The sequence below is a fragment of the Perognathus longimembris genome, chromosome 3 (genome assembly GCF_023159225.1).
Source record: "Perognathus longimembris pacificus isolate PPM17 chromosome 3, ASM2315922v1, whole genome shotgun sequence".
Classification (NCBI taxonomy): Eukaryota; Metazoa; Chordata; class Mammalia; order Rodentia; family Heteromyidae; genus Perognathus; species Perognathus longimembris.
Genome location: NC_063163.1, coordinates 8,126,936 through 8,153,134, shown reverse-complemented (window position 1 = coordinate 8,153,134; position 26,199 = coordinate 8,126,936). Strand labels below are relative to the sequence as shown.

Here is a 26,199-nt window from a genome sequence, read left to right as displayed (position 1 = left end):
ACATACTACATGTCTTTTTCTTTTAACATTTTTATTACATATATTAGTTGCAAAAAGTGAGGTTTCATTGTAACATTTTGAAACACTGTTTCATTAGAAGCCCACCTTGTAACTGGCCTAGAACTAGTAATCCCCTTGACTCACTCTCCTCAGTGAGGGAATCACAGGCATGTGCCCATCACACCTGACTTAGAATTTTTTTTTTTTTTTTTTGGCCAGTCCTGGGCCTTGGACTCAGGGCCTGAGCACTGTCCCTGGCTTCTTCCTGCTCAAGGCTAGCACTCTGCCACTTGAGCCACAGCGCCACTTCTGGCCGTTTTCTGTATATGTGGTGCTGGGGAATCGAACCTAGGGCCTCGTGTATCCGAGGCAGGCACTCTTGCCACTAGGCTATATCCCCAGCCACCTGACTTAGAATTTTTTTTAACCACCAGTTTAATAAATGAATGAAGAAATTCGTGTTTTTATATGTTTATTCACTCTAATAAATGATTCTCCAGAGCCTCTCTATGGCAGTTCTAGGGGTACCCTGGCAGATCACAGTCCTTCCTTCTTTCTGAAGTTTACAGTCAAGTGAGTGTATTAACTCAAGAAGGGTTTATTAGGGCGGGGAATGTGGCTTAGTGGTAGAGTGCTTGCTAGCACGTATGAAGCCCCGGGTTCCATTCCTTAGCACCACAGAAACAGAAAAGGCCAGATGTGTTGCTGTCCTTACTTAGAATTTTTAATGAATCTTTTGTTCAGCTCTTGAAGGTAAAAATTGGTTTATGTATTTTATGATGATATTTTTGTCTTTGAATTTTATGAGCTATTAAATACACAAATAAATTTAACTAGATTAATAAAGTAAATTTGCATGAAGTTAAGTGTGTTAATTTTTTCAAGCTGACATTGTTTATATACTTTCTCTAAAGGTGAAACAGGTGCTGGGGGCTCACAACTGTAATTTTAGCTACTCACAGGGCTGAGATCTCAGGGTTGGAGTTCAAAGCTAGCCTGGGCACAAAACTTCATGAGACTCTTATCTCCAGTTAACTACCAAAAAGCCAGAAGTGGAGCTGTGATTCAGTGGCAGAGCACCAGCCTTGAGCAAAAAAGCCAAGGGAGAGTGGGAGGCCCTGAGTTCTAGCCTTAGTACAAAAAATACAATAAAGGTAAGCAATCAATATAGGTTACAACTTTTCACTCAGTCCTCACTGACCAGCCGAGCTTAGAGTACATACTCCATGTTGTGTATTTATTTTAGCAAAACAAATATTATATATTAGCACAGATGGAATAACAGAGTCAGAGTTGTTATGAATGGTCTTAACACATCAGTGCATTAAATATTTGAGATTATTTGGTAGGCAAGATGATATGAAATTATAGATATTGGATATTTAAAATTCTATGTGCAATAATTTTGGCCTTGTTTTCAAGACCAAAGTTAACTTACTTTGGAGCCTTGTTTTAAATGTATGTTTGATGTTCCAATAGCTTTCATACTTTCGATATTGATAATATTTGCAGTATAGTTGTATTTCATGAACCTACTGGGTTATAGGATTATAATAGACATGACTGTCCATGAATGTAGACCTTGATTTGTTTTAATGTATTATACTAACACATGAGTAGAGACAGAAAATTCTGTGTCCTAATTATCATGTGGTTTTTGTTGATTACCATGGGTTTTAAGTGTAATTAAACCCAGCCGTGTGTGCTGACTCTGTGTGTAAGAGTAGTATAGTCATCAGGAAGGATTTAGTGTAATCCTGGAAAAAGCAGCACTGCTTCATCACCCATTTTGCCTGAAGCATTTCTCATTCAGGCTGGTTCCCCCCACCCTCCCCACCCCACCCCTATAAAGCCTACTTTTGGAAGAGTGTGTGTCCATGTATGCTTGCCTTAGAATAAATCTTGGGATAAATAGTAACATAGTTCTTAGTTCTTATTTTTACTGTCCCTTTTTGTCTGATGACACTATACAAAGGGTTGGATGACAGTGGAATGAATCTTCATATTTACTTGGCTATAAAATCCTATTCATTGGTGAATGGAAAGAGGTCTGATTTGGATTTGAAATTGGTGGAAAAAAATTTTTTTAACCAGTTTTTAAGAGAGAGAAGTACTTAAATCTTTGTAGCAAGAGTTGAGAATCCTGAATAAATTTAAGAAGTAATAATAACATCTTTGAAATAAACAATATGAATGTTAATTCAGCCATTTTCTGAGTGAGAATATATTTCTTTTCCTCAGGTCACAGAACATTGTAGTATGGCTTTTTAGAGTGTTAAATCTGCCTCAGATTTCTTGGAACATAAGTCATTACTTCAGTAAATAAACTTCTGTAACAAAGCTTCAGAAACAAAAGAAAAAAGGCAAACTGCTCTTTACGATTTCCGTTGTGTTTCACAAAACATCATTCTGATCAAAGCCAAATTTATTTGCCTTCTACATTTTTTTCTACACAATTTTTAAAAATTTGACATTACTGAATTTCTCCTGTAAAGGTCTCTAGTTCTAATTCTAAGTCCATCAGTCATCCTGTTTGACCTTTCATAGCACATCAAATGCTTTTAACCTCCTTTAATCCCAGTCTCATGAAGCCACCTGCTTTGTGAGTGCCAGCATGTTTTCTTCTGGTTCTTTTGTCCTTCCTTACTGCTTTCTGGCCTCTTCTCCAGCCTACTGTACTGCTGTGACTTCAGGGATAGTTCACATCTGTTGTTGCCTAGTTCTCTCTTTCTAGCCCATACTATTCTCCGGATCTTTCTGGAGTCTTAATTCCTATTGACATCTTTTCCTAACACTAATCTTTTCTTGCTTAGATTTTTAAAGGAGTTCTTGAACTAATCTTCCTTTCAAAATGTTCCATGCATTGTTTTCAAGAGGTTTTGTTTTTGCTTTTTTTTTTTTCCTAAAAGACAGAATTCTAGGCTAGCCCTCCTTTTTAAACCAGATTCAGCTTCTTCTGTGTAGATGAAGTCTCATGGGCTTTGCTGCTCAGCTGTCCTGGAATCATAATCCTTCTGATCTCAGCTTCCCATGTAGCTAGAATGATAGAATGATAGGCAGCTATGAATTGAGGAGTCTTTTGAACTTTCCTGCCCATACTGGTTTCAAGCAGGATTCTCAGATCTCATTCTACTGACTAGCTCAGATTTCAGGCATGAGCAACCAATGCCTAGCTGTGTCTTCCTAATTGCTCATGCTGATCTTGAACTTGTGACCTTTCTGCCTCTACCTTCCAAGGTCTGGGACTATAAATGTATTATAACATACCTGGGTCTCTTTCAAACAGAAGAGTTGGACCAGATCATCGAAGTTCTAAGTGATCTAGTGCTAAAATATTATTTTATGATTAGAATACTTTATGATTTTCTTTTTTCTTTCTTAGAATCTGAATTTACTCAAGTTAATTCTAGAAATTCATTAATAACCAATACATATATTTCGTTCTTAGTCTTAGTAGGAAGTAAAGTGATTATATTAAGCATAATAAAGTCGATTTGCATAGAGGAAGTCACAGTTGAATTATTTATTTTACTTTCATATTATTTAAAATAATAGTTTTACATTACAGCTTTTTAAATTTTTGTGCTTTTTAGAGGGAGAATTTACTTTATGGAGAAATTAAAAAGCCAGGCTAGCCTAAGCATCTAAGATCCCTGGACAGTGATATTTATACTAGGACATATATCTTGAAAAACAATCTGTGTAATGTGCTTTTTAACAACACAAAAACAATTGTTAGCAGGGCTGGGGATATGGCCTAGTGGCAAGAGTGCTTGCCTCGTATACGTGAGGCCCTGGGTTCAATTCCCCAGCACCACATATACAGAAAACGGCCAGAAGTGGCACTGTGGCTCAAGTGGCAGAGTGGTAGCCTTGAGCAAAAAGAAGCCAGGGACAGTGCTCAGGCCCTGAGTCCAAGGCCCAGGACTGGCCAAAAAAAAACAACAAAAAAAAAACGAAAAAAAAAACAATTGTTAGCTCAATTGTCTGAGTAGATAAGCTTGACTATGAAACACATTTGAATGTTTTTTCTATTGATTCATGAAATGTCTAATCCAAGTTTTATAATAAAAATGAATATTAGAATGCTCAGCATATGTAATCATGTTACCACAATAATCCATAAAAGGTTTTAAAGCTCTTGTTGTTTTAATGACAGAAGAGACTTGGTAATGCCAGCTGGAATATTTGCTGACTTTAGAATGGGTAAGAGTGAATTTAAAAGATATCAGAAAAAACCAACTTTCTTCTCTTTATAACATCTCACTGGTCATGTTGCTCAGTGACCGTAAACTACTGGATCGGAAACTTTTCCTGCGCACGCTCCGGAGGTAATTGCGGTATAGCATAACACTAATGACTCTAGCTTGAAATTGTTTGGAAACAATGTAGTAAAGAATCACATCCAGACAGGTGCTGAGGTTCATGAGGAAGGTGGTAAAGGCTCCCCAGGGATTGTAACTGTTTTCTCCACCATCCATCATCAGGAAAGCAAAACAGATGTGGAAGGGCATGAAGCAGATGAGCACCTGCACCAGGAGTGTGATAATGATCCGTATGGACTTCTCCTTGACCTTAGGTTTCAGCTTCGATGTCCTTCCATGCAGTAGACTGTGAATAATGACCATGTAGCACCCAATCATGATGAACAGAGGGATCAAGAAAAAAAATATCAGCCTTGTGAAATTCAGCACATTGACTGCTTTGAAGTGGATGATATCAGAGATCTTCAGGCAGGTGGCAGGAGAGGAAGCTTTATCTGGGTCTTCATAGAGCAGTAGCAGCGGGACCATGATCATTAGGGTCATTATCCAGATTCCCACACAAGCAAGCACAGCTTTGCGTGTCTTCTTGAGCTCTTTGGCATATTTGGGCTGTACAATGGCCATATATCTGTCAGCACTAATAAAAGCAAGAAGCCATAGAGCAATGCTTGGATAAAACACTACAAGAACCCCAAGAATGTGGCAAAAGTATTCTCCAAATGGCCACTCACCTTTTGCATAGTAAAACATTCGAAAGGGCAAACTCATGATAAATATCAAGTCCAGCAGTGCCACATTCATCATATAGATGGTTACAGTGGTTCTTTTCTTGGTGGTACAACTGAAAACCCATAATGCCGTGATGTTAACAAACAATCCAATCAGAAAGATGCAGCTATAGAAGACCAGGGCTGCAATTTTGTACTCATCTGGATGTGAGCTGTTAGAAGGTCCAGGTTGGTTGCTGTCTTGATTGCTTGGGGTAGTCATCTTATAAATGACTGGTAGGCATGATGCTTAGAAACTGTGAAAATTGTTAAGAAAAATAGGAATAAAAACCTTTGGTTAGAAATAAATGCTTAACATTCTCATGTTCAGGTTGGCTGTCAGTGAGTTTTAATTCTGAGAACATTTTATGCTGAAAACCTAACATGTGTGTCTTAGTTTTTATTGACGAAGACATTTCCTAAGGAGGATTACCGTTGTGAACTATTTTTTCAGTACTGAGGCCTGCACCTAGTTCCTTGCACATGCCAGGCAAGTGCTCTGTCACTGAAGCTAGCTATGCCATTTCCCTTATTATGTAGTATCAGCTAAGTAAATGTCATTCATAATACTGTGGCAGATTCATTCACTTTCGCTGTTTTTGCTCACCCCTTTATTTATTTTTTGCCAGTCCTGGGGCTTGAACTTGGGGCCTGAGCACTGTCCCTGGCTTCTTTTTGCTCAAGGCTAGCACTCTGCCACTTGAGCCACAGTGCCACTTCTGGCCTTTTCTATATATGTAGTGCTGAGGAATCAAACCCAGGGCTTCATGTATACGAGGCAAGCACTCTTGCCACTAGGCCATATTCCCAGCCCTGCTCACCCCATTATTCCCAAAAGAATAACCTTTTCTTTATGATATTTTTCCTATAGCATGAAATACGTTAGTAATAAGTGTTTTTTGTTTGCTTTAATGGAGGAGAGGCCAATTTGGATTTTAAAATCTTACAAAATGATTTCCAATTTTTATCATCTTCATTCTGTTTACATAGTTTATAACTCAAATTATTAATATCCAGAGAATAAAGTTTTACTGATTAAATACAAATTTCAAAGTATATATTAAAAACTAATAAAAGTTGGGTGTTGGTGGCTCACACCTTAATCCTAGCTACTCAGGAGGCAGAGATCTAAGGATTGTGATTTGAAGCAGTCCTAGTCCTGGGAAGGAAAGTCTACAAGGCTCTTACCTCCAATAAACTACTCAGAAAAAGCCGGAAACGGCACTGTAGCTCAGTGGTAGAGCACTAGCCTTTAGAAAAAGAATCTCAGAGAAGGATCTAGGCCCTGAGTTCAAGCCCCAGGACCTGCAACGAAAGAACCATACAACCAGCTAATTACTGAGCAGTCACAGTAGTTCTTATGACAGAGCAGGAACTTCTTCTTTCACCACTCTTTTTCCACTTCCTATTAAGCACATGATAGGTACTCAGTAATAAAATACTTAGCTAAAGAAAATCAGTGAAAGTTATCAATAGCAGCTGTTCTCTGTTTTGTCAATGAACACTAGCACTATTGCCCTGTCAAACCCTTTTATTTTGTAAGCAGTAAACACTTCGTAGTATGCTTATGTTCTCTTTAAGTTGCCATAGATCTAGAAACAGCACTGTATTGTGTCATGGACTCTGCACACTTGAGACATAGGCTGTTGAACTGTGTTTACCAGTGTCCTGGAGGCTGAATTTAGCTGCTTCAGTGCTGCAAAGGAAGCAGCACTTTGAAACTAAGTGATTGCTCTGCTATTTGTGAAATTAAGCAAAAGGAGATACTAAAAGGTTACTCAAGTAGAAGCTGATAAATTCCCATCATGAACCAAGGAAGTTAGTTATTATTGTAAATAGTGTTGATCCTCCCGCGTGGGACATCTCCTAGCCAGGATGCAACCTCAACTGGTTCAGAAACCACATTTGCTGCAAAGAGATTGAACCTCGAGGCACCTCTGAAATACTGAGGGCTATGAGAAGATTCTACAAGTGTGTTCTTTTGTAGCGTGGCTTGTCCCTCATTCGCCCTGGCTCTCTTTAGTGAAGCTGTGGGAAGATTAAGAGCCAGGTCGGTGGCACCGTGGCGGTTGCTAAGCATTCTTTTGAGCAGTTGCTACGAACTAACACAAGACAGGAGTTTGCTTCTCTCTCCCCCATTCCTTCTTTCCCTTCTTCCTTTCTGATTCTGGGCTTCTTTAATTGGTTTGTCAAACATGTGGGTTAAATACAGTTTTAAAGTTTAGCTTCCCAAATGTTGATGTAGAGTATTAACTTATAGCTTATGAGTGAAGTACTACATATAGAAAGATTAGATCTCTAGTATCCTACAAAGGAGAATAACTTGAATCATGCATTTTACTCTCAACAGATTTTTAAATACTAACTAGCAATAGAGTGAATTGGATTTCTTCTTAATTCATCTTCACACCATAATTTTGTTCTAGAGATTCCTATATTTACTCTCTTGATTAAGTCTTTCCTCACCATCGGGCACAAGCTGTTTCTTATGTAGTCCATTTGTCACCAGCTCTTGTATTCATTTGCTTCACTTTGAAAAGAATATGAGTTATACATGTCTTAAAAGAATTACAGTATTAATCATGTGGAAAGGTATATTTTAAGGTCCTTCATCAACATAGTTTCTTTAATGTTTTATTAAAATAGAATAGTGATTTTTAAGCTTACTACTAATATTTGAGCATTACTTCTAATAATGATCTGTGAGAAAGTTAATGCTGCTTACCTCCTGTCCATCAAAGGGCTGCCTCAGAGGTGGACATTATCCAGTGTTCTGTACAAGAGGTATCTTGGAGTTGCTTGTACTGGAAATGGAGCTTTTCAGAAATGCTATATTTCTTTTGTCTTGGGCTCACTTGTTTCTTCAGAAGGCTTTGCTGGTTCTGGAGCAGTGGCTGTGATCACTTGCTCTCTTTCAGGAAGTGCTCTGTGAAATAAGGCTTCTCAACTTTAGACTTCACCCTGCATGTGGTTTTTCTCTTTCACAAGTGACTTGTTTGTGAAGTCATGTTTAGCATAGGCTCCTCTTGAAATGATGGCATCTTTTTAAGAGTCATATTAAAAGGCAAAATTGTTTCAATTGATTATTTATTTAGATGTTTAAAGTCTCCCCTCACCAATTTTTTTTTTTTTTTTGGTCTGTCTTGGGGCTTGAACTCTGGGCTTGGGCACTGTCCCTAAGCTTTTGTGCTCAAGGCTAATATTCTACCACTTGAGTCATAACTCCATTTCTGGCTTTTTGTAGCTAATTGAAAAGAAGAATCTCACAGATTTTCCTGCCCAAGTTAGTCTCAAACTGTGATTCTCAGGTCTCAGCCTCCTGAGTAGCTAGGATTAAAGGCACGAGCTACTGGTGCTTCCCCAAAATTGCCCTTTTTATGGAGAGAGAGGTAATTTGATGCTGGGCTGGGCTCAAAGTCTAACTTTTTTACCTTTCTAAACTGAGTGACTTTGTTTAGTACTTTTTGTTTCTACTTAGTTTCTTTACAATTAAAAATATATAATATTTGTCTGGAAGACTCTTAATCCAGAAAAGGTCTAAGTATTTAAAAAAGCACTTGGCGCTTAGTAGGCACTCCTACACGGGGTCTTTACTAAGAAGTTCTTAAAATCATAGGGTATCTATGTTGTAATATTTACTATTTAAAATATTTATGTTTAAATAGTAAAAAATAGCATCCTTAGTTGCTTCCCTTTGCTTTACCAAATACATTATATACATTTATCCATTTTGGTTTACTTTCTTTAATTCTCCTGTGCTTCTGCGTCACATAACACACTAGAAGTTATTTCTTTTGTTATCTTGCCTAAGGACTCTAGCTAGAAGTCTTTAGGAGAAAAATTTACATATCAGGAGTGTTTTAACTTAAGAAGGGAAGTGAAAGCAACAGAAAGGGAAGTGAGCAGCCCAAACCATTGCCTCTCAGGTGAGTTCTTTAACTTTTCTTTAAAAAGAGCATTTCATTTACTTGTCTTAAAATTTTAAGTATCTTCATATTCAGTTACATATGATTTGTAACTTAGAAACTGTTAGGAAAATGGAGAACGGAAAAGGAATAGGCCAGACACAATAAATCATCAACAGGCAACGACTGTTTATTGAGGAACAGCAAGAGGCACAGATCTTCCCACAGGATTGGAGGTTGTGCCAGGAACTGGATGTTGGGGTGGGCTTATATAGGGCTTAACAAGGAAGTAGAAATAGAAAAATGGGCTATGGTCTCATGGGAGCCCAGGGCGGATGTCCTTGGCCAGGTGCACAGTGGAATGCTCCACCTGGGGTGAGAGGCTGTGGTCCCCTGAGGGACAAAGGTGGGGTCCTTGGCCAGGCCCAGATAGGAATAACCTGCCTGAGGACAGGCTTGTGCTCTAGCTTGTTGTCTTGCTTGACCTTGGGAACAAGGCCGGAATCAATCCTTCAGAGACTACCTGAACTTGATGCTTTTTAAAAGAAATTTTTAGACAGTTTGAGTCTGCACTCTTTTTTTCCTTACCATGGTAAGCTGCTATGCCTTATAAAAGATACCAAAGTCCTTGCCTTTGTAAGGTCCACCCTGGGAGGGTTCCATGCAGATGCCCCCCACCTGTTTAAGTCTGTGCCCAGTACCTGCCTTATCTAGGTAACTGGCACAGCTGGAGGCAGTTACCTCCTCCTCCTCTGAGGCCACACCCAATCCACCTGGCCCTATCTCCTACCTTTCCCTATATAATCCAACTCAACATGAGTCCCACTGTCTCTTTCCTTTTCTCTCTTACTTTTTTTTGCTCTTTTCCTCTTCTTCCTTCCCCTCTGTCTCCCCATGCCTTCATCTTGTCTGGGCCAACAGTTCGCTTTTCCCCCATAAACTCCTTTCTGCCTGAACCATGCAGTGGGGTTCTTTTCCGGCAAACCTTACAGCGTTTAGTGACAAAATCCTTGTGAGTGCAGTAGCCTACCAGATATGGGGGTTTTAGAAGCATTGGAGAAAACCATTGCAACAGTTTCTTGTGCAGATGAGGAAATTGAGGCCAGAGAAGCCCATTGACATGTCGCTTAACGTTGACAACCAAGCTTAGCTTCTTTAGGAGTTTAGCATCCTTTCCCTGTACTCCCTAGCTACAACAGTAACTTTTTATGAGATGACTACCATGATTTATATATGAGGTAGGACTTCCTCACTACTGAATTATGTTCTCCATTTCTTTTCTGGGTGAAAATATGTTTCATATGCTACCTAGGAGTGTGATACTTCATCTGGATTGAAACTCTTATCTGCAGACCCAATCTGCCCTTTGCCTTATTTCACGTAGTCTGTGACAAGTTTTCTAAAATTAGGTGTTGATTTGGTTCCCCTGTGTGGTTAAAAATCAACAGCTGCAGTGGTGGCTTGCATCTAGGGGAGTCCTCGCCTTAGGACTTGTGTTCTTGCCTGTAAGCCACAGTTTTATTTGGAAATTGCCCATTTCTCAGAGGGACAGTTGGGCAAATTAGAAACTCCCCCGAGGCCTGGCGTAAGGCTGCAACCTGTCCTTTGTCTTTCCCCATCTCACTCTCCATTCCAGCTGCCTGAGACCTTTTACATTTGCTCGCCTGCCTTTGTGCCTGCTGACCAAGCCTCCTGTAGCTCTCCCACCTCTCAGCTTGGCCATTTGTCATTTATCCGTGACACTGCCTTTCCCAGGAACTTTTCTTTGCCTTCTGAAGATAATCTGGCTGCTGTGTTCATGTTTGTAGTGCTGCTGCTTATTGTTCTTCTGCCCATGACATCCCATTCCTTGAGTATTCGCATGAGTATTGCATGTGTATATGTAAGGGGCATTTTATATGCTGGTTGAATGTTTGACTGCTCAAGTAGGAAGCCAATAGAGAGGCTAGGCATTCATTTTGAGTCCAGTGGGAGCAGTTGGAACACTTAGATCAGGCCAAGCCCTGGGCCTGGTGAGTGGGGGCAGGGATGGAGTGGTAGTCCTCTCTTCCTCAGAAATGTGCAGTACTGAACACTAGTTTTTCTCCTCCTTGTCACTGCCATCATTTTTTTTTTTTTTTTTTTTTGCCAGTCCTGGGGCTTGGACTCAGGGCCTGAGCACTGTCCCTGGCTTCTTTTTGCTCAAGGCTAGCACTCTACCGCTTGAGTCACAGCGCCACTTCTGGCCATTTTCTGTATATGTGGTGCTGGGGAATCGAACCCAGGGCTTCAAGTATACGAGGCAAGCGCTCTTGCCACTAGGCCATATCCCCAGCCCCACTGCCATCATTTTAGGGTGGGAAGGAATTACAGTGGAAAATAATTCCCCAAATGATTTGACAGCCTGTAAAGAATGGGTAAGGATTAAACTTTGATGATGTCTGGTTCACTTCTATAATACTTGAGCCTAATGAATTTTTTTATTCACACAGAGGAATTATCTCATTCAGGGGCCACTCATGCAGCTTTATTTTCTTTCCTCACTTATTTTGGAATATAAGTGAAAGAATTTTACTCATTGTACCCAAGGGATTAAACACATTCCCAGAGACTCCCCTTACTTTTATGAGTTACTCTTAGCTTTAGTTTTAAGTTCTAGTTTAAACGTTACAGGCTCTAAGTGAATTTTGATTTTAGTATAAAGTAGCTTTTCAGTGAATATAGCATGGTTCAGTTAATTCAGTTTTATAATTATTGGAAAAGACATTGATAGATTTATATAGCAAACCTGTATTATAATAAAACATAATCCTCTCAGAGATTTGACTGTGTTAAAGGCACAGTAATAGTCCCTGTTCTTAACAGTTCTCAACCTAGCAGGTGTTGAGGGCAGCTTACCCTTATTGCCCCCCACACTGCTGTGGCCAGGAGACTACAGTTATTTTCTGGCTGTCCCATCATGGGGACAGTCAGCCACAAGCCCACAGGGGTTGGTAACAGCTGGTCTGCAAGGAGGAGTGGGAGTGACAAAGAATCTCTGAACTAGGGGGAGAGTTGTGGTTCTAACATTTTCTGATTTGACATTCTGAAGCTTTTGTTTCCTGCTACTCTCTTTTTCAAACTGTGTCTAAACTGATTGCTGTTTTTCTTTGGGGGGGATGTCATATGTTAAATGGTAGGAGTTCTGGATAAATATTGAAAAACTATATATCTAAGTATATATATATTAATACCAATAATTTATAGCTCTACTCTTATAGCCATGTTCATATGAGACTCCTGTCTGTTTAATATCCTAAATTGTATTAAATTTAGCATACCCAAATTCCTTTTCTTAAACATTTTTTGTACAGTTTAAAACTACAAACAATCATTTACCTCACAGCAAATAATTTGAACCCAGCTTTAACCATATATATGAAAAATTAATTGTAGCTAAAATAAATCTAAGTATTAACAGTATTAAAGAGTCTGTCACTAAGAAGATCCTCATAGGAGATGATTCTACATGGCAGTTAATCAGTCCTGGAGCCACTGAAGTCTCAAGGGACCACAAGATCTCATGGTAGAGTGTTAACCAACAGAACAAAGGTTGAATCAAAGGCTCATGGTAGCTGGTTTAGATCTCCATGGTAAATGTGATTTACCTGATGTCTATTGCAAATTCTGATCTCACAGTTAAAGGAGATGCACACAAAGGAACACAAGCAAGAAACAGTGCAAAGGAAAGAGGACTTGTGAGGATATAATTTGGACATCAATATCTCCCAGTGGTTTCTTTGTAAAAGCATTGGTCTTCAGCTTGGCCCAGGCCTTTGTGTAGGGTCTGCATCCATCAGCCTCAGGGAAAGAGAGAAGGTTCAGGAAGGGAATGTTTCAGCTTTCCATACTTTCTGTGGTGTGATATGTTTTGTATTCAAAAAGGCTATTATTGTTGTTTGTGCCGGTTCTGGGGCTTGAACTCAGGACCTAGGCTGTGTCCTTGAGCTCTTTTTTGCTCATAGCTAATGTTCTGCCACTCAGGCCACAGCTCCACTTCTGACTTTTTAGTGGTTAATTAGAGATAAGAGTCTTACAGGTTTTCCTGCCCAGGTTGGTTTGAAACTGCAATCCTCAGATCATAGCCTCCAGAGTAGCTAGGATTACAGGTGTGAGCCACTGGCACCAGCTCAAAAGGGTTTTTAAAGAAAGCTTGGGCTTCTGGGTTGGCAAAAACTATGTATGTGGGCATCTTTGTCATGTGAAGCTATTTCTACAACTGCTTTGCCACTAAGAATCTCAGTCTGTGTCCAGTGAGTGCTGTAGACAGCAGATGTTTGTGTGTCTGGCCATCTGAAATGGCCCGCAACACATTTGAGTTTTCCCTGTCCTTACCTTGGGACTGGGCACTTGTGTTAGACCGCTACATGAGACTGAGCCCATTTTGTGGGTCACTCTTAGAGTTGAAGGAAAGGGAATTGGCCCAAGCCTTCCTTGAGGGGCCTTCCAGAACTGTGTCATTTGAAGGAATCCTTTCCTCTCCTCTTTTCATTGCAGTATTTAGTAGAAGTGTAGATTAAGAGTTGGTAGGATGGAGGTTCTTGCATAGAAATTCTCAGGTCTCTAGGATTCATTTAGCAAAACCTCATCCAAAATCCGGTCAGGTCTGATTTGAAACTCAGAGTACCCAGCACCCTGATGGGTCCCCATAGGGACCTTTATTTCTGGGCCTTTGCTCTCCTTTGTGTCATTCTGTAGTATATATGTTTTTATTTTTAATATTAATTTTATCTTTAAGTAGTTGTACAAAGGAGTTGCCATTCAACAAAGCAATTTATAAATAGAGTGAATCTTGATCAGTGTCATCCCTTTCATCATTCTCCCTCGTCCCTCTCAATCCCCTCCCCTCAATTTTCTTAGTTTTGTAGGGTATGCATTGAATTTTATGACAATATTCTTTTACCCTTCTCCTTGTTCCACTCGCCCTTTTGAATACCTGTTTCCTGGTATTTATTCTCTGGCTTCTTTTTGCTAAAGGCTAGCACTCTACCACTTGAACCACAGCACCACTGGTGCCTTTTTCTATTTATGTGGTACTGAGGAATGGAACCCAGGGCTTTGTGAATGCTAGGAAAGCACTCTACCGCTAAGCCACATTCCCAGCCCCTGTGAAAACTTTTCTTTTGCAGTTTCTGTGTAGTTTCTGATCACTGATTTTACTTTCATCTCATAGTCTCTTCATTTTCTCTGTCTGGTTAACAAGGATCTGCAGTATCCTCAAGTGTTTCAGTGTACCGGCACAGAGCCGCACACACTGAGCCTTAATAAATAGGCATAGCAGTTCAAGTAGTATTTGAATTTTCTCAAGGTGATAGCATGTCTCAAAAACTGGATACCTACTGTTTTCAGGTAGATGCAATCACAAACTTACTGAATAATAGCAGGAGACAACAAAGAAATAGATACATTAGGATGTGTGAGGCCTGAAGGTGAAAATGGGCAAAATGAAAGGTTTTGTAAACAAGAACTTATATGCAGGTTATTTAATATAGGAGTGAGCTGGTTATGACATATTTTAGATTCCTCATACATTATCTTCTTTTACATACTGAGTTTTGTATGTTAACTCCAAAGCTGCTGTAACATAGTGTGCCTTTACTGCCCCCTACAGATGATGGGTGGCACTTGCAGCTCTTCACTGTCACCTCATTTGAAGGTTTCTATTTTAATTGAAAATACTTTTTTTTTTTTTTTTTTTTTGGCCAGTCCTGGGCCTTGGACTCAGGGCCTGAGCACTGTCCCTGGCTTCTTCCCGCTCAAGGCTAGCACTCTGCCACTTGAGCCACAGCGCCGCTTCTGGCCATTTTCTGTATATGTGGTGCTGGGGAATCGAACCTAGGGCCTCGTGTATCCGAGGCAGGCACTCTTGCCACTAGGCTATATCCCCAGCCCCTGAAAATACTTTTTGAGAGCTATTAAGTAGATTATAAGATATTTTAATTTATGAATGCTTCTGTATTGTTTCATACTATATAATAAGCATGTTCTTAGTGCCCTAAAACATTTTTTTCTTATCTACTATTTTTTTTCTCTTTGGAAGCATCCTATCTTTTGTAGTAAACAACACATAGTTCTCTGTAGGATGTGTATTCCTGAGCTTAGGACCTTGAGAAAATTCCATTTTAATGGTATTTGTGCCTGATACTCTATTAAGAATTCAAAGTAATGGCTATCTTAAGCAAATCCAGCATGCATTAAAAATATGAGTATTTAGACATAAACTTGGTCATCTTAACCACTTCTAAGTGTATATTTCAGTATTGAATTTATTTATATTATCACGTAACCAGTCTCTAGAACCTGATTCATCTTCTAAACTGAACCCCTGTTCCCATTTAAACATGCCCCCATTTCCTCATCCCTGACATCACATTTTATTTTCTGTCTTCATGAAGTTGATTTTGCTACCTTATATAAATAGAACCATACAGTATTTGTCTGTGACTGGTTTATTTTACTTAGCAAAGTCCTTAAGGTTCATCCATGTGGTAGCATGCCACAATATCCTTTCTTTTCAAGGGTAAATAGTATCCCGGTGTAATTATACATCACATTTTGTTTATCTGTTCTTCTGTCATTGGGATCTGGGTTGATGATACCTTTTGGCTTTTCTCAACAATGCTGCTACAAGCACGGATGCAGGTATCTCTTCTGAACCTAGATTTCAGGGTTTTTTCAGCATACAGTTTTATAAGTGGAATTAGATCATAATTTATTTTTAATTGTTTGAAGAACTACAATACTGTTTTCCATAGCAATTGTGATATTTTATATCTTATCAGCAATGCAGAAGGATTCCAACTTTCATATCATTGACAATACTTGTTGCAAACTTCATCTTCTTCCTGACAGCAGTCATTGGTAGGTCTTTTCAGGACCTTTCAGAAGCAGTATTTCCCCGCAGATCTTTATTTCCTCTGGGATGGTATGGGGTGGGATAGGAAGACTGGTTATATTCCAGAATCATTTTGCTTCAGAGTCCTCCATTTGGTAGTACTTCTTTCTTATGTCTTGAAAACCATCTGCCTTCATTATAGCATAATATGAAAATGAATGAACATTTACATGTTAAGAGCATTCGTTTCCCTGCTCTGTTCCAGTATCTTTATACATGTGTAGTTTGGGTTTGTGATGTGGATGCCAGTTAACACTGATGTGCTGCCGTTTGTAGGATTATAGGGAAGCAGCTTGGCTCTGGTGGCTAAGGGTGGGGGCGAGGTGCTGACCTGCTAGGGAGAAGCAGGGGAGAGGAGAGGCTGGAGCTGGAGAAATCTTGAAAAACTTGCCCTATAAAGAGAAATTAAAAGGGAGGTGTGGCCTAATGCAAATTATGACCACAAGGAGATATTGAGGATATAGCTTGACAGCATTTTCTCTCTATGAAGTGATCTCTCGTGGGAGTTGCTGAATGTGACTCTGAAGAGAAACACTGGACAGAAATGTCAGAAAACACATGCATTAGTCCAAACACCAGTGAAGTCCCTATGAAATCCCAGTAAGCTTTGAGAATCGCTGATTTGGATCTCTTCTTCAGAAGTTTCAGGATTCTCAGGTTGGCCTAGAGAATGAGCTTGGCTTACCAGAGTCCAGCAAAGGGAGCTGGCAGCGGAACTTGCTCCAGGACAGAACCCTCTGTAGCATGGAGCTACTACTTTGTGATTTTTCTATAAAAAAACGAGAAAGGATCAGCTAATTTCCATGTCATCTAGTTGGCTAGTTTTTTAAAAAAATAATTACTTATTTTTTGTCAAAGTGATGTACAGAGGGGTTACAGTTTTATACGGTAGGCCATGGGTACATTTCTTGTACTATTTGTTACCTCCTCTCTCATTCCCCCCTCCCCCTCCCCTTTCCCTCTCCCCCCCTGAGTTGTTCAGTTGGTTTACACCAAATGGTTTTGCAAGTATTGCTTGTTGTCTGTAAGAAAAGACCTTTCAAAAATTGGACTATATGTTTTTTGAAAATCTTTAAAATATTTAAAGAACAGCAGTAGAGAATCCAGACACTTGAAGTAACAGCTCAGAGGTAAGTTGGTAGAGCGATATCTCCAACACATTTACAAACCAAATCTACAGTACATATGTTTCCATATGTTACTAAGTATTCTTCTAAAAATTTAATATAGGCTGTATTAAAGCCAATTTTCCTTCTGAAAGGCAGTTAACAGTTTAATAGGTTTTACTTGTAGCCATGTTTAGAACCAGTAGATGGCAGTGTCAGGCAGAACTTGGTAAAAGCTGCAGCCCTACCCTAAAATGTTATTAAATGGGACTCAAATATTAAATATTACTAGAGTTAAAATGTTATTACATAGAAAATGCTTTTGTAATAAAATACGTATGATAATGGCATTACGGTTTATATGAACATCTTTAACAGTTTAAACAATATACTACAGTTAGTTAACTAGCATTGTTCACAGGTGCTAAAATTTTCCTAAACTACAGGATAAAATATCTTCAACACCATTGGTGTACTAGTTGTAGAACTTGTATAATGTAGACCTAAGAATACTTTTATGTTCTGATTATTTATGGGCTCAATAAAGTGCAACTCCAACTTTTACCTGTGTGAGGTCACAGGCTGCTTTGGCTCTAGTGGTTACCTTAAGGAAAAGGGCTTATGTTATCTAAAAGTCCCTGGAGAAGGCAAAGAGAAGTGCATAGAGAGGCTTGTTAAGAGGACATAGCCATGCTGTTTAGAAGACATAGTATTTAGAAGACTTAATATTGTTTAAGTGACTTAGGCTTTTTTGAGCCACAAGCTGCGTTTTGATCAGAATGCTTATACATATAAAATTTATTTGGTTAAAAAAAAGCTAGAATTTGGTGGATGTGAATATTATAAACTTGTTCCAGACACAACTTTTTTGTCTGCCTACATATTAGCTAATTCTTGTTTACAGATGCACTTATTTACCAGTAAGCACAAGCATAGGCGTTAACAATAAACATTTATTCTCAAAACCCAGAGCATGATTGAGTGGGAGACACGAGTTCATTCTGAAAGGGCTAGTTCTGTGGAAACTGATGTCTGATGGTGGAGACATGCATGTCAATGCTAAGGAAGGACAAAGAGAAGAAACAGTAAACTGGACCTGACTGGGTTTTTAATATACTATGTACTTTTAATAACTTTTTTTTTTTTTTTTTTGCCAGCTGCCTGCCTGGGTGCTGTCCCTCAGCCTCTTTGGGCACAAAGCTAGCGTTCTATTGAGCCACAGTGCCACTTCTGGCTTTTTCTGTGTAGTTTATTAGAGATAAGAGTCTCACGGGCTTTCTTGGCTGGGCTGGCTTTGAACTGCAATCCTAAGATCTCAGCCTCCTGAGTAGCTGGTTTTACAGGTGTGAACCTCTGGCACCTAGCAGTAATTTTCTTTTTAAGAATATTTATGTTATATGTGTTAGTACATTACATGCTAATGTTTTATGGAAAATTATTCTTTGAAAAACAAGTTTCAGTCACTTTTTAGAAGGAAGAATTTGCAAAGTGGGAAAAGTAATTGACATGCACTTACACATTTTACATTGTATACATGTGTGAGTGGGAGAATTCTACTTCCTGTTCGCTTATAAGAGTGCTGACTTTCTTCTCATCACCCCATCTCTGCATTTTCTTCCAACAAGTATTTATTGTGCACTTGCTATATGCAATGTGCACTGGAATCCGTCACTGATCAAAACGGACAGAAATCTTTGTCCACATTGACTGTGCATTTCAATGAGGAGTAGAAGGCAGTAAACAAAAGTTTAAAAAGCATGCTCTCTGCTACTCAAGTGGAAGCTGAGGAAAGGAATGCTAGGATGTCTGGAGATTTTATGGATAGCTCAGAAGTGAGGTTGCATTTGAGCAGAGACCTGGAGGAGTCAGGGAGTGAGCCACAGGAGATTGTGGGAAATTGTGGAAGGACTACTAGGCAAAGGCCCTGGGTGGAGGTGCCGCCCCAGGCTCCCGTGCATTTGCCCGGAGCAGGTGGGAGCAGGTGGGGGTGCAGGCTTTCCTATGTTTGGCTTCTTTCTTTCAATCTTATGCTCCATTTCATCTCTGTTGCTACACATAACTCTAGTTCCTTCTTTGTCCTCAGTGGAGTAGTGTTGTGCACTATTTATCTGCTCTTTTCTTTTGGAGCCTGCATTGTTGAGAATCCAGCATATAAACAACGCTGTTGCTATGCATAGTCTTTACATGTCTTTGGTTGTGTGCATATTCACATTTCTGATGAGCATATACCCGGGGTTGAAAGCTGAATTGTAGGATTTGTATGTGCTTAGCTTTAGAAGATCTTTTTATTTTTCACTTATTTATTTTATTTTATTTTTTTACCATTTTTCCTGTGGGTCAGGAATTTCAGAGCAGCTTCTTGGGAGATTCTGGTCAGTCTCTCATGTGCTTAGAGTCAGAACATCATCAGGAAAGACACTACCTTCAGTCCTTAGGATTAAAGACCGGCTTATAAAACACACACCCATGTGACTGTGGTTAGGAAGCTTCAGTTCCTCTCCTTGTTGCTGCTGGAGTAACTTTACAACAGGACTTCTCCCTGAGGGTACTAAGACTTTCAGACAGTCCTTTTAGTTTTAGTCATTCTCATGGATCTGTGGTGATGCATTATTGTGGTCTTAGTTCACACTTCCTTGATGACTAGTGAAGATTCAGTACCTTTCATGTATTGGTTGTTTATTGAAAAATTTTGGCTCTTTTTAATTTTCAGTAGCTTGTTTTAAATTTCCTGACTATTCTCTTTTTCTGGCATCCAGTTTTTGTTTTATGGGTGCAGTGTTGTTTGTTTGTTTTTATTTCCTTACAAAATTAAAGGACAATTCCCAGCTCCCCTCAACATTTTCATTTCTCTGCAGAGTTTCTGTTTCTTTTCAGTTTCTTTTTACCTCATGTTTTCTGCTTTTCATATTAATAGTTTTGCTTAAATATGTCTGCACCTTTGGCCATTCATTTATATTTAAGATGTAGCTTTTAAGAAAGCAGATTGAAGTCTGTGGGAGGGCTTGATGACCCTAGCTTCATTGTGGATCCCTTTGGTAGGACGTTTGTTTCAAAGGGTTAGGCTCTGTAAATAAATCTTTTCTCCCTGTGAGTTGATCAGATTCCTCAGAACATATTCTTCAGTCTAAGGAGTATGGAGGTTGGAGTCTCAATAGTTTATATACAACCAGGTCCCAGTGGCTCACACCTGTAATCCTAGCTACTCAGGAGGCTGAGATCTGAGGATTGTGGTTCAAAGCCAGCCATAGCTGGAAAGTCGGTGACATTCTTACCTATTCTTATCAGAAAAAGCCAGATTTTTTTTGAAGTTAATGAGAATATATTTTATTTTAAGGGACTTCAAGGTAATGTGCCACAAATTAAATACAACCTTTAAGTTTTAACTACATGCTCTGAATATAAAGAAAGAAATTCCTAAAATGATAAAAGCATGATGAGTTAACTACTCAAGGAAAAAAAGTGGACATTTGGGTCACTTTATTTTTTCTTCAAATCATATAATAAGAACAGACATTCTTATATTTTCTATGTACAAAGGGCATATTCCATAAGATCACACCATTTAAAATAATACAAATGTTTACAATGAACATTTAAGTTAAATTTCAGTTATTGATAATAAGTCCAAAATTAACCTAGATAAGGAAGTGTCTCCCATTGTCTCCCAATGTTAAAACTTTATAATGTTGTATAGGAGAATCAATAAAGACAACAATCTTTCTCAGGGAAAAATGAGTTCACATTATAAATTTAAAGCATAAAGACATTTGAATTTATAGATTTAAAGTATAAAGACATATGAATTTTAAAAGGAACACATTTAAACCACATAATCATTACTCTTTTGAACAAACAATAAAAATGATGTACTTCCTAACGTATGAAACTGTAACCTCTCTGTACATCAGTTTGATAATAAAAATTTGAAAAAAAATGATGTACTTTTCATATAAAAAACCCAAAGTTAATTTTTGCTTTTTCCTTTATTAGCAACTTTTGATACTTTTTTAGATTTTTGTTCCCAGAGGGCTTTTTTTTTTTTAATTTTGAAGCTGCACCTCTATCCAGCTTGGCAGACTTTTTCTTGTCTGATATTTCTTTGACTCTGTTCATGTATACTCGGATTCTTTCCAATTCTTGTTTTACTGGATGCTCTTTAGGATTAACTCCTTGGATTGCCATATAAACCCAAAACATTGAATTTAATGTGTATGCAGAAACTAAATCCACTTTTGCTTGTTCAAGTGGGTCCAACTTCTGTAACAACTCATTTCTAGAAACAGACATCATGGTCTTCAGCATCTCGTCCACAGCACCAATGGAGTTTTCAAATGTTGATAAATACTCGTGAATTTCTACTGGATAGTCTTCATTAATTTCTTCACCTGCCATTGTGGTCAGCTCAGCGGCTTGGATCCCTGTCTTCCGGAAGGCTGGCAAGCAGAAAAAGCCAGATCTAACACTGCAGTTCTAGCAGTAGAGCACTAGCCTTGAGTACAAAGAAGCTCAGGGACAGTGCCTAGACCCTGAGTTCAAGTCCCAGGACCAGCAAAAAATTCTTTTTTAAATTTGTATACAAATGTTCATTTGAGTGCATAAATTTTAATTTTTAAAATTTGGACTCTCCCCCAGTCTCCACACCTTGGCTTTTACTCTTTCTAGATAGTAAACCTTCATCCAGGCTTCTGCCAGGCTGCGGTGGAGCAGTGAGGGGTGTTTTCCAACACTGACAGCCAGGTCTCCAGTTCCCCAGATACCAGTTCAGTTCACACACTGTCTACCTGGAGCTGCAGTGATACCTCACAGGGCAGAGTTCTCTGTTATCAGACTTCCCCACTTCACATGCCAGTTGCCAGGCCCAGCCTACCATGCTTCTGACTCTCTTTAACTGGGTGTTGCCACCCATTTATACACCCGCCCCAAGTTTGACAGCTAACTGGAATAGCTCACAGAACTCAGGAAGGTGTTTTACTTACATTTGCTGGTTTATTGTCAAGGCTATAACTTAGTAATAGCCAAATGGAAGAGATGCACAAGGCACGGTGTGGGAGGGAGAGTACGTGGGGCTTCAGCAACACCTTAGATGTTCAGCAACCCCAGGTCCTGTGAATCTCATCCTTCAGAAGACTTTCTAAAGCTCAAGCTCCAGTGCCCTTTATCTGCTAGCTGGAAGTTGGAGGTTAGTGAGTGTGGCCAAAACTTCCAGACCTCTAATCACTTGGTCTTTCTGGTGGCCACATCTATCTGATACTGTCTGGAAATTCTACTCTATCTATTCTTTTTAGCATAAATGAGTTAGAAAAGATACCTTTCATTTAGGATACTCAAAAGGTGTTTGGAGCTCTTTGCTAGGCAGGAATGGAGGCTAAAGATGAAATGCATTTCTGTATTATACCAGGCAGATAGCAGGTAGGCAGAGTGGTGGGAGGAATTGTGTTCATTTGGCCCTTCACTGTTTGCAGAGGATGACACTGGTATCGCACCCCTGAGGAGCTGAATGTTAAGCCAGTTGTTTGCCATTTTAGATATTACTGTACTTCTGTTTTCCTGCTTAGAAGAAAATCTATGATCATCAGTTCTCCTTTATGTTCATAAATATATGTCTTTAGAAAAACATTCTTCCAATATCACTCTGAAATGATTTTGGAGAAAGAATAGAGATGAACAAATATGTTCAGTCTAACATCTTTAGGTGACAGTTTCATTATCTTGTATTTTAAGAGTCCTTTGCGATTGTGGTTAGGCATAATAGCACATGCCTGTCATCCCAATTACTCTGGATACAAAGGAAGGAAAGTTGAGAGTTCAAAGCCAGCCTTTACAAGTTAACAAGACCCTATCTTGAAAACAACGGAGCTAGGGGCATAGCTCAAATGGAGGTCCCCTTGTTCAATCTCCAGTACAGGAACCCCAAACCAAAACCAGAACAAAACACTTGCAATTGTGAAATCTATTTTTGTTTTTTTTAATTGATTATATTCAGTTACCTGTGTAAGTATTCAAAATTTTTTTTTTTTTTTTTTTGGCCAGTCCTGGGCCTTGGACTCAGGGCCTGAGAACTGTCCCTGGCTTCTTCCCGCTCAAGGCTAGCACTCTGCCACTTGAGCCACAGTGCCGCTTCTGGCCGTTTTCTGTATATGTGGTGCTGGGGAATCGAACCTAAGGCCTCGTGTATATGAGGCAGGCACTCTTGCCACTAGGCTATATCCCCAGCCCTCAAAAATTTTTATCAAGGTCATTTTATGCTGTGTCATTCTCAAACAGAACTTTTGTACTTCAAATATACTTTGAAATTACTATGCTATATTGTCTGACTCCATGAACCCACTTCCTGGGTCACTTAGTAGTTCAGTTAATTTTTCATCTTCCCACGTACTCTTGCCAACCACGAAGCAACTCTTTTAAGGTTCATTCCTTATTTGCAAATGGTATTGTAAACATCTACATACTGTCCTCTGTGGTTGGGGAGGGGTGAAAGTAACAAAGAGAGCAAGACAGACCTTGGTAGGTTTTGGCATCCAAATGCAAATATTTTTAATCCTACAAATGCCCGGTTTCCAGCAGGATGAATTTCTACTAGTCTTAGCACAGAGGGACCTTGCTTGATGTTCTTGCTGAGCAGAATATAACTTGGTACAGATCTTACTTTATCTAGACTTTTCACTTTGATGAACTCTTTGCCTGGTACAGGACAAAGTAAGCGTAGGACTGGCACTGGTGATTCAGGAGGCTGAGCAATGAGTCTGCACCACCCATGCTATTTTGTGAGCTAATTAGTGAAAAGAACCAGCCACAGATACTGTATGTAATTATTTCTTATTGTAGCTCTGTGTTCAGACTACAGTGTGAACATGTGGTCACAGAACTGGTACCATGCAGTGGTGTTTGAAAATTTGAAGGGATTGGGCTGCTAGGTGAGAGCCCATTAGAGAGGAGTAACACCTACAGTCATTTGTGGTCACTTTAAATATCAACTGCTGGAATACTTTTAAGGGAAGTGGGTATTGTGGGTAAAGTTAGCAGTAAGTGACAGTTGACTTTCTAAGTTGTCTGATTTGAACTTGCATTAAATATTCAGTATATAGACACCATAGCTTAGAAGATGATGTGTATCTTTAGAAGTGAAATGATACTTATCAGAATAAAGATAGAGCCACCAGGGCCTAAAATTGGTGGAAATGATTAATGTTTTTAGAATAATAGATGTAGATATGTTTAGATATGCATAGAATCATAGACATTTTAGATAACTAGTCTCCTGTAGTCCTACTTATAAGAAAGAACCAAAACACTTCATTAGGTTGGCATGCTTAAAATCTGTTTCACTGCTAAGAAAATGGATTCTTAGACTAAGACATATGACCAGGAACACATCACTCAGTGGACAGAATTTAAATTTCAGTCTGTATCACTGGATTTTAGAACTGCAATGCCTTCCAGTTAAGACAAATAATAGAGCCAGCCTCAGTAGTTCATGCTTATAATCCCAGCTATTCAAAATGCTGAGATCTGAAAGATCATGGTTCCAAGCCAGCCCAGAGAGAAAAGTCCATGAGACTGCATCTTTAAATAACCAGCAAAAAATACCTCCAGGCTCGAGGCTTGTCTCAAGTAGTGGAGTCCCAAGCAAGCAAGCCAGTGAGTCGGAGGCCCTGAATTCAAACTTCAGTACTGGCAAAAAGATAAAGCAATAGAAGTGGGCTGTTTAGAGGTCCTCCTACGTACCAGTTTTCAGAGGATTATTCCAAGAATTGTTCACAACTGAATGTTTAGACTTTCTGTCCTTCATGCATTCCTCAGTGTAAACTGAACATTTTATACATTAAGCCATTGAATTTTAATCTCTGTTCTCTTTCATCCTTCCTTTTTCCCATCCCCGCCCCCAACCTCCCTTCTCTTTCCCCTTCTCTTACCACTGTCTCTACCCCATCTGTTTCCTCTCTTTCCTCATGTGCCCTCCTAACAATACCCAGTGGTTTGGTCAGACTGACCAGAGGATTCAATAAATAAATACTTTAATGTGACGGCACAAAGCAAAATTGACTAATGAATAATGCATTTCTCATGAGTCTTTATTTAGCGTGAGGGGGATATGAAGTAAATGGCAGTCATTCACTGATTCAGTAAGCTTAAAGATACTTCTGGAGAAGCTTTCTTTGGCAACTTTCACCCTCAGACTAAATCACAGCCTCTTGTGATATGTTCTCTTAGCACGTTTTCTTACAGCAGTTAATCACCACAGAAATTAAATAATACACGATGAATGGTTTTAGGTCGCCCTTTTTCACTAGAATATACTCTTGCAAGCAGGAGGCCTTGTAATTCTTTCTTACTAATTACTCTTCAGCTTTTTCAGGCTCCTATCACAAAATTCTATAGACTGGATTTTTTTTTATAAACAATGTAATTTTCTTTCTTTCTTTTTTTTTTTTGCCAGTCCTGGAGCTTGAACTCAGGGCCTGAGCACTGTCCCTGGCTTCTTTTTGCTCAAAGCTAGTACTCTACCCCTTGAGCTACAGCGCCACTTCTGGCTTTTTCTATATATGTGATGCTGAGGAATCGAACCAGGGCTTCATGTATATGAGGCGAGCACTTTACCGCTAATCCATATTCCCAGCCCCATAAATTTATTTCTTATAATTTGGAAGCTAGGAAGTCCAAAATCAAGCTACCAACAAATTTGATGGTTGGTATGACCCATTTCCTGGTTCATAGATGAACTTTTCTCTGTGTCCTCACATGGTAGAAGAAGTAAGAGATATCCCTGGAGTCCCTTTTATAAGGCATTCGTTCTGGTGACCCAATCACCTCCCAAAGGTCTCTCCTACAGCTACCATCACATTGGAGTTCAACATAGGAATTTGGGGAAATATAAATATTCAGTTGATAGGACTTGGGTAGCACAGTGGTTTCTACATAGTGAATGAATCCGTTGGATGGATGGGCCCACAAGTAGACCTCCATAGAGAAAATAAATTAATGAAGCCGTTGTTTTTTTGATTCCACTTTATCTTTTTTGTTGGGACTGCTGCAGTAGCCTCCTAACTTTCTTCCTGACATTAGAACATTATTGTTTATACCCCCACACCCTGATTTTCATCCCCAAAGGAGATCTTGTGGTATTTTTCTATATTTTGAGAAACTTTTATGGTTTCCTCCTGCTGTTTTGTAAAGTTTATTATGTTAGTGAAGTGTCTCAAAGTTGAACTCCAACCCACCTGCCCAGCCTTGTTTTCCCTCATT

General features: G+C 39.2%; 2 protein-coding genes and 1 pseudogene across 2 annotated transcripts in view; 1 reads left to right on the top strand and 2 right to left on the bottom strand.

The window, feature by feature from the left end:
* Window positions 1-26,199, top strand: part of Ubac2 (UBA domain containing 2) — a 125,693-nt gene that overhangs the window by 26,516 nt on the left and 72,978 nt on the right. The window lies entirely within an intron of this gene.
* Gpr18 (G protein-coupled receptor 18) lies at window positions 3,976-8,127 on the bottom strand. The gene is made up of 2 exons (XM_048341143.1): window positions 7,758-8,127; window positions 3,976-5,289 (listed from the first exon to the last, which is right to left on the bottom strand). Exon 2 carries the CDS (start codon window positions 5,253-5,255, stop codon window positions 4,254-4,256), a length of 1,002 nt encoding a protein of 333 aa, XP_048197100.1. The 5' UTR covers window positions 5,256-5,289; window positions 7,758-8,127; the 3' UTR covers window positions 3,976-4,253.
* Window positions 20,921-21,388, bottom strand: LOC125348144 (annotated as a pseudogene).